Consider the following 13,384-nt stretch of genomic DNA (forward strand, 5'->3'; position numbering starts at 1 on the left):
CATCCACCTGTTTGGTCACCTTCTCAAAGAGCCCAATAAGGTTCATGAGGCAGGAAAATATTTTTAAAAAAACAGAGCATAGCACAGTACAGGCCCTTCAGCCTGACCTATTATCCAACTGAGATCAATCTAGTCTGCATATCCTACATTCTACTATCCTCCACATGCCCATTCAAAGTCGCTCTCAATTAACCAACTCACTGTCCACTCCACCTCCAGCTTGGGTCTGCAAACTGACTAACCCATACCTCCCATGTTCACATTCCCAATCGTGGAAGCAAATGACTGAAAGTAGGGCACCCAGCGCCCACCCCACTCTTAAAAAAAGGTGAAACACAGAACAGAAGTTTAGGCGAAGGTAGGGTTTAATCATTTGGTTTTTGGCTGCCTGGGAGCTGCAGTGTCTCTGTGACGGGGCCTTGGGGCGCTCAGTGACTTTGGGCAAGTCGGAGCTGAGCTCTGAGAGAAACATGCAAAGTGGGGACCTGGGAACGTGAAAGCAAACAGTGCAAGGGAGAACTTGAGCAAAACTGTCCTTCCCCTCCCAGCCTGCTAGTCAACACCCCCCAAAACCCTCTCCTCCTGCTGGGATCAGAGGGCAATAAGGGCAGGGGTTTTGGCTATGGGGTGGGGTTTCGTCCGACAAGGTCCAGAGCTCAGACACAGCGATTAAGACGCTGCCCGGGCTCTGCAATGGAGTGTAGCTCTGGTGAGAGCCGGAGCTCAGAGGGGACACCGCTGCAGCCTCCGGGGGATGGAGACCCTCTCCCCCCGGCGCTGGAAGCCAAGTGCCGGCTCAGGAGCTCCAGCTCGTCCGTCTCTTCCTTTAACTGCTCTTCTCCCGAATCTGAGGACGAGGTGTTTAGCGATGAAGCTCCGAGCGGCCGCGACAAGAGGGAGCGTCTGAGAAAGGTGAGTGCTCACTTCCCCCACCTCTCTCTGTCTCTGTCCATGTCCCTGTCTCTATCCCTCTCTCTCTATCTCTGTCCCTCTGTGTCCTTGTCCCTCTCTCTCTGTCCATGTCCCTGTCTCTATCCCTCTCTGTCTCTGTCACTGTCCGTGTCCCTATCACTGTCCCTGTCCCTCTCTCTCTCCCCTGTCCCTGTCCCCTTGTCCCTCTCCCCTGTCCCTGACCCCCTGTCCCTCTCCCTGTCCCCCTGTCCCCCTCCCCCTGTCCCCCTCCCCCTGTCCCCCTCCCCCTGTCCCTCTGTCCCTCTGTCCCTGTCCCTGTCCCTGTCCCTTGTCCCTGAGCAACACAGTCAGGACCTAAACCATTCTTCTCCTACAATCAAACAGTCCAAATTTTTTGGCTTTAAAACTCCTTCAAGAATGAGGCCGCTCAGCCCATCCCAGTCTACCTAGCTACTCGATCCTCGATCCCTCCCTCCCCCCTCTCTCCCCCCCCCTCTCTCCCCCCCCCTCTCTCCCCCCCCCTCTCTCCCCTCTCCTCTCTCTCCCCCCCCCTCTCCCCCCCCCCCTCTCCCCCCCCCCCCTCTCCCCCCCCCTCTCCCCCCCCTCTCCCCCCCCCCCCTCTCCCCCCCCCTCTCCCCCCCCCCCCTCTCCCCCCCCTCTCCCCCCCCCCCTCTCCCCCCCCTCTCCCCCCCCCTCTCCCCCCCCTCTCCCCCCCCTCTCCCCCCCCTCTCCTCTCTCTCCCCCCCCCTCTCCCCCCCCTCTCCTCTCTCTCCCCCCCCCCTCCCCCCCCCTCCTCTCTCTCCCCCCCCCCTCCTCTCTCTCCCCCCCCTCCTCTCTCTCCCCCCCCCTCTCCCCCCCCCTCTCCTCTCTCTCCCCCCCCCCTCTCCCCCCCCCCTCTCCCCCCCCCCCTCTCCCCCCCCCCTCTCCCCCCCCCTCCCCCCTCCCCTCTCTCCCCCCTCCCCTCTCTCTCCCCCCCCCCCCTCTCTCTCCCCCCCCTCCCCTCCCCTTCCCCCCCCCCTCCCCTCCCCTTCCCCCCCCCCTCCCCTCCCCTTCCCCCCCCCCTCCCCTCCCCTTCCCCCCCCCCTCCCCTCCCCTTCCCCCCCACCTCCCCTTCCCCCCACCTCCCTAGTTTGTATCAGAGATAGCAGGAACTGCAGATGCTGGAGAATCTGAGGTAACAAGGTGCAGAGCTGGATGAACACAGCAGGCCAAGCAGCATCAGAGGAGCAGGAAAGCTAATGAAGGATCTAGGCCCGAAAGGTCAGCTTTCCTGCTCCTCCGATGCAGCGTGTCCTGCTGTGTTCATCCAGCTCTACACCTTGTTATCTCAGATGTAGTTTGTTACTGTTTACTGGGTGTCTCCCTCATTCAGTTTTACATTCGGCTTCTCATTACCTTCTCCGTGAGCTTCTGAGAGACTTTCCTGAGGACACCTCTCAGTGGGGCTCCTCAACAAGGGTCTCCACGCTTCTCCTCACTTCCTATTTACTTCTGTCGGGGATTGTTTTTTCGGGGGGGGGTGGGGGTGCGTTGGTGGAGTTGAAGATGCAGAGGTAAAAGATATCAGTTAGAAATGAGAGGGGGGGGCACCTAGAGTTTAGCGTTTGAGGACAAAATTCCTCAAGGCCAAGAGTTTGTCGGGCTAGTGTGCACATGGAGCAATTAAATGACAAAATTCTCTTGATCCTCTCCATTCTGGAGAATCTCGTGGGCACATTGATAGTGGGATATTGCAGGGGTCGCAGCTATTCACAATGTACATGAACAGCTAAATTACAGAACTGAACGGAACATCTCTTAAGTTTGAATCCATAGAATTTTCATTCATAGAATACAGTAAAGAAACGGGTCCACAAGCCCAACAAGTCCACACCAGCTTTCAGAACATCCCACCCAGACCCAACCCCCTGTAACCCACCTAACCCGAGGCACTATGGGACAATTTAGCACGGCCAATCCACCCTAACCTGCACATCCCTGGACACTATGGGACAATATAGCACGGCCAATCCACACTAACCTGCACATCCCTGAGCACTATGGGACAATTTAGCACGGCCAATCCACCCTAACCAGCACATCCCTGGGCACTATGGGACAATTTAGCACGGCCAATCCACCCCAACCCGCACATCCCTGGGCACTATGGGGCAATTTAGCATGGCCAATCCACCCTAACCTGCACATCCCTGGGCACTATGGGACAATTTAGCACGGCCAGTCCACCCTAACCTGCACATCCCTGGGCACTACGGGACAGTTTAGCACGGCCAACCCACCCTAACCTACACATCCCTGGGCACTATGGGACAATTTATCACGGCCAATCCACCCTAACCCGCACATCCCTGGGCACTATGGGGCAATTTATCACGGCCAATCCACCCTAACCTGCACATCCCTGGGCACTATGGGGCAATTTAGCACAGCCAATCCACCCTAACCTGCACATCCCTGGGCACTATGGGACAATTTAGCACGGCCAGTCCACCCTAACCTGCACACCTTTGGACTGCGGGAGGAAACCCACGCAGACACGGGAAGAATGTGTGAACCCCATCCTCGGGAGATGGCACAAAGCCCGACGGGAGGATGAGGTGTGAGGAGGATGCAGTGTGAATTGGACAGAAGGAGTGAGTAGGCAAACGCATGGCAGATTCAGTTTAATGTGGGTCAGTCTCCACTCTGGGTACAAACACAGGAAGGCAGATTATGACCTGAACAGTGATAGATTGAGGAAAGTTGGGAAAGGCGGGTGGGGTGTAATGAGACCTTGTACACCAGACGCTGAAAGCTCTGATCACAGGGGCAGCGGGAGGTGAATGGGTATGTTGGCGTTTTGGTTGCGAGGGGATTGGAGTGCAGGAGCAGGAATGTCGTACTGCCGTTGTACAGGAGCCTTGGTGAGATAGACAAAACAGAGAATGTTGGAGTAGGCCTGCTCCACCAGTAGGATCCATTTGGTAGGATCGTGCCTGATTATCCAACTCAGTCCCCTGTTCCCGCTTTCTCCCCCCCATACCCTTTGATCCCATCAGCCCTAAGAATTAGATCTGACTCCTCCTTGAAACTATTCAATGTTTTGGTACCTTGAACAGTACAGCACAGGAATGGGCCCTTCGGCCCACCATGCTGTGCCAAACATGATGCCAAATTAAACTAATCCCTTCCAGCTGCCCTTACTTCATGTCCCTCCATTCCTTGCATATTCCTGTGCTTATCTAAAAGCCCCTCAAATGCCCCTATTGTATCTTCCCCCACCACCATCCCCTAGCAGCACGTTCCAGACTCCTACCACGATCTGTGTAAGAACAAAACTTGCCCCTCACCTCTCCTTTGAACTTTTCCCTCTCACCTTAAGTGCACGCCCCTGAGTTTTAGACATTTCAGCTCTGTGGGAGAAAGATTCTGACAGTCAACCCTATCTATGCGATCCATAATTTTATAGACTTCGATCAGGTCTCCCCTCAGCCTTCGCTGCTCCAGAGAAAACAAAGTGAGTTTTTCCAGCCCCTTGTTATAGCTCATACCCTTTAATCCAGGCACATTCCTGGTAAATCTCTTCAGCATCCTCTCCAAAGCCCCCAAATCCTTCCTGTAATGTGGCAGCCAGAACTGAGTGCAATACTGTAAGTGTGTCCGAACCACATTCTTATAAAGCTGCAACATGACATTCTGACTCTCATACTCAATTTCCCTGACCCATAAAGGCAAGTAAGCCATATGCCTTCTTTACCACTGTACCAACTGGTGTGGCCACTTTCAGGGAGCTATGGACTTGAACCCCAAGATTCCACTGACCACTATGCTGTTCAGGGTCCTGCCGTTAACTATACACTTTTCCTTAACATTTGACCTCCCAAAGTGCAGCACTTTACACTTACCTGGATTAAACTCAATTTGTCATTTCACTGCCCATATCTGCAACCGATCGACATCCCACTGTATCCTTTGACAACCTTCTACACTCTCCACAACTCCACTGATCTGTGATTTGCCCTCAGCTGCATTCTGTGTCAGAGAATCCCACAGGCTCTCCACTCTCTGGGCGAAGACATTTCTACCCATCTCGGTCTGAAATGGTCCGCCCATCATCCTTGGACTGTGACCCCCTGGTTCTGGACTCCCTGGGAAATCGGGAACACCCTTCCTGCGTTGACCTGTCAGGTCCTGTTAGAGTTTTACAGGTTTCTATGAGATTCCCCTCGTTCTTCTAAAAACCTCAGTGAATATAGTCCTAACCGATCCAGTCTCTCTCCATACATCAGTCCTGCCATCCCAGGGATCAGTCTGGGAAACCTTCGCTGCACTCCCTCCATCGCCAGAACGTCCTCCCTTGGATAAGGAGACCCCAAACTGTGCACAGTACCCCAGGGGGAGATCTCACCAAACGTCCTCAGAACTGACATATAATTTGACCAGAAATGGCAGAATCTGGAGAGAATTCCGGGTTCGAACTGACAAAGCGGGAAAATCAGGGTTGACCGTGCCCTGTTTGGTCCATCTAACTGCACGAGGTAATCCACACATTGTAACTGGGCGAGGGGTAAAGACACAGACGGTGGGGGTTGGGGAGGGAGGTTAGTTCTCTCTAATACCTACAGCCCTCCTCTTGCTGTTACCCCCAGGCTGGAAGGACAAACCACTCAATAGCGGGCAGGGACAGGGCCTTCAACAGCTCACCTGTGAGGGCTTACAGAGGTGAATAGCAAACTGTGCAAAGCGGACGAATGAACTGATTCCAAAACAGGTGTAGTGTGTGGGACACAAAGGACTGTCCAGTGATGATCATCCAACTCCCTCACACTGACCCTCAGTAACGCCACTCACCGCCCCCCGCCCCCAGGGCCCTGTGTTACTGACTGTATCTCTACTGATGTTAATCCCTCTCCCTCACACTGTCACTCAGTAACCCCTCTCCCCCCCAGCGCCCTGTGTTACTGACTGTATCCCTACTGATGTTAATCCCTCTCCCTCACACTGTCACTCAGTAACCCCTTCCCCCCCAGCGCCCTCTATTACTGACTGTATCCCTACTGATGTTAATCCCTCTCCCTCACACTGTCTCTCAGTAACCCCTCTCCCCCCCAGGGCCCTGTGTTACTGACTGTATCCCTACTGATGTTAATCCCTCTCCCTCACACTGTCACTCAGTAACCCCTCTCCCCCCCAGCGCTCTGTGTTACTGACTGTATCCCGACTGATGTTAATCCCTCTCCTTCACACTGTCACTCAGTAACCCCTTCCCCCCCAGCACCATCTGTTACTGACTGTATCCCTACTGATGTTAATCCCTCTCCCTCACACTGTCACTCAGTAACCCCTCTCCCCCCCCCAGCGCCCTGTGTTACTGACTGTATTCCTACTGATGTTAATCCCTCTCCCTCACACTGTCACTCAGTAACCCCTCTCCCCCCCAGGTCCCTGTGTTACTGACTGTATCCCTACTGATGTTAATCCCTCTCCCTCACACTGTCACTCAGTAACCCCTTCCCCCCAGCGCCCTCTATTACTGACTGTATCCCTACTGATGTTAATCCCTCTCCCTCACACTGTCACTCAGTAACCCCTTCCCCCCCAGCACCATCTGTTACTGACTGTATCCCTACTGATGTTAATCCCTCTCCCTCACACTGTCACTCAGTAACCCCTTCCCCCCCAGCGCCATCTGTTACTGACTGTATCCCTACTGATGTTAATCCCTCTCCCTCACACTGTCACTCAGTCACCCCTTCCCCCCCCCAGCGCCATCTGTACTGACTGTATCCCTGCTGATGTTAATCCCTCTCCCTCACACTGGCGCCAACATTTGGGAAACTCTGGGACATCCCTGATCTTGCTTCCCACTCCCCCTTTTCTGTTTGAATCGTTAGCTCTCCCTTCCTCGTTTGTCCCATCGCTCTACACATGCTTATACACACTCGCACTCTCGCTCAATCATGTACTCACACACGCACACCGCATGCACACCGCATTCACACGCAGTCACATGCAGTCACGCAGAAGGCGCGCACGCGCACACGTACTCACTCTCACATGCTTACACTCTGACATGCACGCTCTCGCTCACAGGCACACTCACACTCTCACACGCACGCTCTTGCGTGCACTCACCTACACTCTCACGCACAGGGTCTCACAGACTCGCACACACACTCTCGCCCACTCTCATCCACAGACAATGCTGAGGCCATCCCTGTCGGGAGGGGAGGTGGAGGGGAGATTCCTGTCAATGGAGGGGGGAGTTATCTTTCAATAAATGAGCCTGGCATCATGGAGTCCCTGCTGTTTCCCAAGGGCCTAGTATAGACAGGCTCAGGGCCAGCGAATGACTCAGACAATATCATTTGCAAATCTCTCTGCTCAAAGCAAATATCTTTGAATACAGCCACGTGTATCTAACCCCGTGCTGTCCCTGTCCTGAGAGTGTTTCATGGACGATGGTGTAGAGTGAGCTTTACTCTGTATCTACCCCGTGCTGTCCCAGTCCCGGGGTGTGTTTGATGGGGGGCAGTGTAGAGGGAGCTTTACTCTGTATCTACCCCGTGCTGTCTCAGTCCCGGGGTGTGTTTGATGGGGAAGCTGTAATCCATGATGTTTTGGAAAGGTTCCGAGCGCAGTCACCGAAACATTTTTAGTCACACTGGGATTTGAATTTATTTGCTCAGTTACCATGGTGTCTCTGAGGGTTTGACGTCCAGAACAGCCAAGTTGGAAAAGCTGCAGGGTTTCTGATCTGACTGAGTGATCGAGATCGTGATGAGTATTTCCATAGATGGGCACAGCGGCCAACTCTCCTTCTCTCGCTGAATCACTCTGTGATTCTCCACCATCATCTGGTGCCTGCTGTACGAGCACCGGCTCTGAATCCCGGCTGATCCACCATGGAATGTTTGCACGCAGAGCCAGGCCCAGGGTGGGAGTGAGTCAGGGCCTCGCTGAGCTGGCCAGGCCCAGAGAGAATCAGATCTTTAGCTGAATCAACACTCTCCTGTTGACTGTAGCCTCACTCAGTCAGTTTCTTGATCCCTTAGCCCTTTCGCTGGAGTTAGAATTAGCATCCCCACAGTGTGGTAAGAGGCCCTTCGGCCCAGCAGGTCCACACCGAACCTCGGAGCATCCCACCCATACCCATCCCTGAACACTCTGGGCAATTTAGCATGGCCAATCCACCCACCCTGCACATCTCCATCTCCCCCTCCGTCTCTGTCTGTCTGTCTCTCGCTCTCTACCTCTCTCCCTCTCTCTCTCACACGCCCGCTGTCCCTCCCTGTGTTTAACTGCCTCTCTGACTCTCACTCTGTCTTTCCCTCTCACACACACACTCAACGTCTATCATGTTTTTCTCAAACCATGAATTGCCATTGCCCTCTGTCTCATCTTCACTCTGATCCACTTTCTCATCCCCTCAGCATGTTGCCCTCTCTCGCGCTCTGTCAAACCCAGTCCGTCACCCAACCTCTACCCTTATTACCTGCCTTCCTCTCTTTATCCCTCTCTGTGTTTCTCTCTCTCATCCCCCCACCTCGCTCGTTCTCTCTCACCCGCACCACGCCCTCTCCCGTACACTCCCCCCTCGCTCCCCTGTTTTTCTCTCTTCCCCCCCATCCCTCACGCCTATCCTCCACTGCCACATCTCCCTCAAAGTTCAGCATTCTCAGAGCTAACACATAATTTGACCAGAGATGGCAGAATCTGGAGAGGATTCCGGGTTCGAACTGACAAAGCAGGAAAATCAGGGTTGACCGTGTTCCAGAAATAACGAGGTGTAGAGCTGGATGAACACAGGAGGCCAAACAGCATCAGAGGAGCAGGAAGGCTGACGTTTCGCGCCTAGACCCTTCTTCAGAAATGAAGTGTTCCAGCTGTGTTTATCCAGCTCTACACCTTTTCACCGTGCCCTGTTTGGTCCATCTAACTGCACGAGGTAATCCACACATTGGAACTGGGCGAGGGGTAAAGACACAGACGGTGGGGGTTGGGGAGGGGGGTTAGTTCTCTCTAATACCTACAGCCCACATCTTGCTGTAACCCCCAGGCTGGAAGGACAAACCACTCAATAGCTGGCAGGGACAGGGCCTTCAACAGCTCACCTGTGAGGGCTTACAGAGGCGAATAGCAAACTGTGCAAAGCGGACGAATGAACCGATTCCACAAAAGGTGGGACACAAAGGACAGTCCAGTGATGATCATCCAGCTCCCTCACACTGACCCTCAGTAACGCCACTCACCGCCCCCCGGGCCCTCTGTTACTGACTGTATCTGTACTGATGTTAATCCTTCTCCCTCACACTGTCACTCAGTAACCCCTCACCCCCCCCGGGCCCTCTGTTACTGACTGTATCCCTACTGATGTTAATCCCTCTGCCTCACACTGTCACTCAGTAACCCCTCTCCCCCCAAGCGCCCTGTGTTACTGACTGTATCCCTACTGATGTTAATCCCTCTCCCTCACACTGTCACTCAGTAACCCCTCTCCCCCCCAGCGCCCTGTGTTACTGACTGTATCCCTACTGATGTTAATCCCTCTCCCTCACACTGTCACTCAGTAACCCCTCTCCCCCCCAGCGCCCTGTGTTACTGACTGTATCCCTACTGATGTTAATCCCTCTCCCTCACACTGTCACTCAGTAACCCCTCTCCCCCCCAGGTCCCTGTGTTACTGACTGTATCCCTACTGATGTTAATCCCTCTCCCTCACACTGTCACTCAGTAACCCCTCTCCCCCCCAGGTCCCTGTGTTACTGACTGTATCCCTACTGATGTTAATCCCTCTCCCTCACACTGGCATACAGTAATGCTGGTACTGCGCTGTCGGAGGATCAGCGCTGAGGGAGCGCCGCACTGTCGGAGGGTCAGCGCTGAGGGAGTCCGTGCCTCAATGGAAACATTTGAGGATAGCCAGTTGCAGGAGCTTGCTGTGCACCGAGAACAGCATGAAGCAGAGAGTGGCCACAGACTCTGCACTGTGAACTGTTTCGTGGTGCTGGTCAGAAGCGATGAGTAATTGTCAGGCTGTGAACTCGTGTGAGAATAAGCGGGGAGTGCGGGTGGGGAGGGTGGAGGTGTTTTGAAACAAGCCGACGTGGGGTCAGGCCTTCAGAGGAAACCCCACTTTTCTGGCACCGTCCCAATTGCTCTCAGAGTTTCCACTGCGGTTTCTGCAGCCGAGCTCCCATCTGCGTCAGATGTTTGACAAAGGCCAGCCTTTGTCTCTCTGCTTTCTGTGTTGACTTAGTTCCTGCACTGTCTTACTTAACCCTTCGCTGACCGGAACCATGCCGGGATTTCACCTTTACCACTGAGTGCCTGACCCCTCTTTCTCAGTACACACACACACACACACACACACACACACACACACACACACACACACACACACACACACACAGTGCGCATGCATATACATACACAGATACACGCACACACACACACACACTAAGCTGGTGCCTGAGACATATTCGACCCTTCCTGAAGCAAAGAAGCTTTTTCGCTATGTTTCTTGGTCGCCCTGCTCTAGGAAAGATGTGATTAAATCAGACACGATAAAAGATTGACCGGGATCTGACCAGGACTGGAGGGTTTGAGCTACTGGGTGGGGCTGGAAAGGCTTGGACGTTTCCCCTTAGAATGTCAGAGGCCGAGGGGTGACCTTATAGAGGTTTACAACATCACAAGGGGCATGGTTAGGGATGAATTTCCGCAGGGTAGGGGGAGTCTGAGACTAGAGGGGCATAGGTTTAAGGTGAGAGGAGAAAGATTTAAAAGGGACCTGAGGGGTAACTTTTTCACACAGAGGGTGGTGCGTGTATGGAACGAGCTGCCAGAGGAAGTGGTGGGGGCTGGTACAGTTACAGCATTTAAAAGGCATCGGGATGGGGACATGGATAGGAAGGGTTTAAGACCATAAGACATAGGAGTGGAAGTAAGGCCATTCGGCCCATCAAGTCTACTCCTCCATTTAAATCATGGCTGATGGGCATTTCAACTCCACTTCCCTGCACTCTCCCCGTAGCCCTTGATTCCTTTTGAGATCAAGAATTTGTCGATCTCTGCCTTGAAGGCATCCAAAATCCCAGCCTCCACTGCACTCTGCGGCAATGAATTCCACAAGCCCACCACTCTCTGGCTGAAGAAATGTCGTCTCATTTCAGTTTTAAATGTACCCCCTCTAATTTTAAGGCTGTGCCCATGGGTCCTAGTCTCCCTGCCTAACAGAAACAACTTCCCAGTGTCCACCCCTTCTAAACCATACATTATCTTGTAAGTTTCTATTAGATCTCCCCTAAACCTTCTAAACTCTGATGAGTACAATCCCAGGATCCTTAGCCGTTCATCATACGTTAAACCTACCATTCCAGGGATCATCCGTGTGAATCTCCGCTGGACACGCTCCAGGGCTAGTATGTCCTTCCTGAGGTTTGGGGCCCAAAATTGGACACAGTATTCTAAATGGGGCCTAACTAGAGCTTTATAAAGCCTCAGAAGCACATCGCTGCTTTTATATTCCAACCCTCTTGAGATAATCGACAACATTACATTCGCTTTCTTAATCACAGACTCTACTTGCAAGTTAACCTTTAGAGAATCCTGGTCCAACACTCCCAGATCCCTTTGTACTTCTGCTTTACGAATTTTCTCACCGTTTAGAAAATAGTCTGTGCCTGACCTCGCATTTACTCACATTGAATTTCATCAGCCATTTTCTGGACCACTCTCCTAAACTGTCTAAATCTTTCTGCAGCTTCCCCACCTCCTCAGTACTACCTGCCTGTGCACCTATCTTCGCATCATCGGCAAACTGTTTCTAACCCCGTGCTGTCCCTATCCTGGGGAGTGTTTGATGGGGGGATCTGTGTAGAGGGAGCTTTACTCTGTTTCTAACCCCATGCAGTCCCTGTCCTGGGAGTGGTTGATGGTGGGAACAGTGTAGAGTAAGCTTTACCCTGTATCTAACCCCGTGCAGTCCCTGTCCTGGGAGTGTTTGGTGGGGGAGGAGCTGAAAATTGATGCCAGTGCAGATAAAGGGATGACAATCTTTCTCGAAGAGCATAGTTTTTATTCTGGGACGTTTTGGGTGTGTTAGTGGAATCCCTGTGTTTTGCCCTATCTCTGTGTGTGTGTTAGAGGGATTTGGACAAAATGCTGGCAAATGGGACTAGATAAATTTAGGATATCTGTTCGGCACGGACGTGTGGGACTGAAGGGTCAGTTTCTGTGCTGTATGAGTCTGAGTTTGCACTGACTTAGCTACACACATCCCACACTGGGCCCATGGTCTGGAATGTTATGATACCACTAGAGCTCGTCCATCTATGTTTTAAGGCCACTAAGGTTTGCCTTCTCTAATACCCTCCCAGACGACACATTCCAGACCCCCACCATCCTCCGTTTGAAATTTCTTTTCTCAAATACCCTCCAAACTTTTTTAACATAAAATTACAGCCCCGTGTTACAGCTGCACTGCCCCATCCTTGCCGCTCATAATCTGATACACCTCTACGACCCCCCACCAACCTCCTCCGATCCATACTGTCACAGACTTGTACAGACACTGAAACTGACCCTTCAGCCCAGCTCATCTGTGCTGACCCGCTATCCTGAATTAATCTCGTGCCATTTGCCAGCATTTGGCCCATATCCCTCTACAACCTTCCTTTTCATGTGCCCATCCAGGTGCCTTTTAAATGTAATTGTACCAGCCTCCACCACTTCCTCTGGCAGCTCATTCCATACACGCACCGCCCTCTGTGTGAAAATGTTGCCCCTCAGGTCCCTTTTAAACCTTTCCCCCTATCACCTTAAACCTACACCCCTCTAGTTTTGGACTTTCAGGGACAGGGAAGACCTTGTCTATTCACCCTATCCATGCCCGTCATGATTACATAAACCTCTATACGGTCACCCCCTCAGTCTCTGACGCTCCAGGGAAAATAGCCCCAGACTCTCTCCCTGTAGCTCAAACCCTCCGACCCTCGTAAATCTTTTCTGCATCCCTTTTCCAATTTGACAACATCCTCCCTACAGCAGGGAGACCGGAATTGCACACAGTATTCCAAAAGGGCGTAAAACACAGATGCAGACATAGGCCATTCAGCCCATCAAGTCAGCTCCGCCACTCAGTACTATCCGATCACCCTCGACTCCGCTTTCCTGCCCTTTACCTACAAGAAGTTTTGGCTTTTGACAGCAGCTCGTCATTTCAGGGCGGCATATTTAAAATCGGGATCATTTCTCTTAAAGTCGGGGTGAATCTGTGGATCCCACTCCCTCCCAGAGTGTGCAGGGGGGAGGTGGGGGTCGGGGGTCACTGAATATATTTTGGGAGGACACAAACAGATATTTGGTGAGTAATGTGGGGCAGGAAGGTGGTTTCGAAGTCGAGATGGGATCAGCCACGGTCGTGTTGAAAGGTAGAACGGCCCTGAAGGGCCGAACAGCCTGCTACTGCTCCTAGCCCTTATGTTTTCTG

General features: G+C 52.9%; 1 protein-coding gene across 1 annotated transcript in view; it reads left to right on the forward strand.

The window, feature by feature from the left end:
* The first annotated feature begins 447 nt into the window (after nt 1-447).
* The window catches only part of LOC125449402 (inositol-trisphosphate 3-kinase B-like), a 29,046-nt gene continuing 16,109 nt past the window's right edge, over nt 448-13,384 (forward strand). The window contains exon 1 of the mRNA XM_048525175.2: nt 448-912. Coding sequence (XP_048381132.2) covers nt 694-912 — 219 coding nt within the window. The 5' untranslated portion in view covers nt 448-693. The remainder of the gene's footprint in view (nt 913-13,384) is intronic.

The sequence above is a fragment of the Stegostoma tigrinum genome, chromosome 42 (genome assembly GCF_030684315.1).
Source record: "Stegostoma tigrinum isolate sSteTig4 chromosome 42, sSteTig4.hap1, whole genome shotgun sequence".
In the NCBI taxonomy this organism is placed as follows: Eukaryota; Metazoa; Chordata; class Chondrichthyes; order Orectolobiformes; family Stegostomatidae; genus Stegostoma; species Stegostoma tigrinum.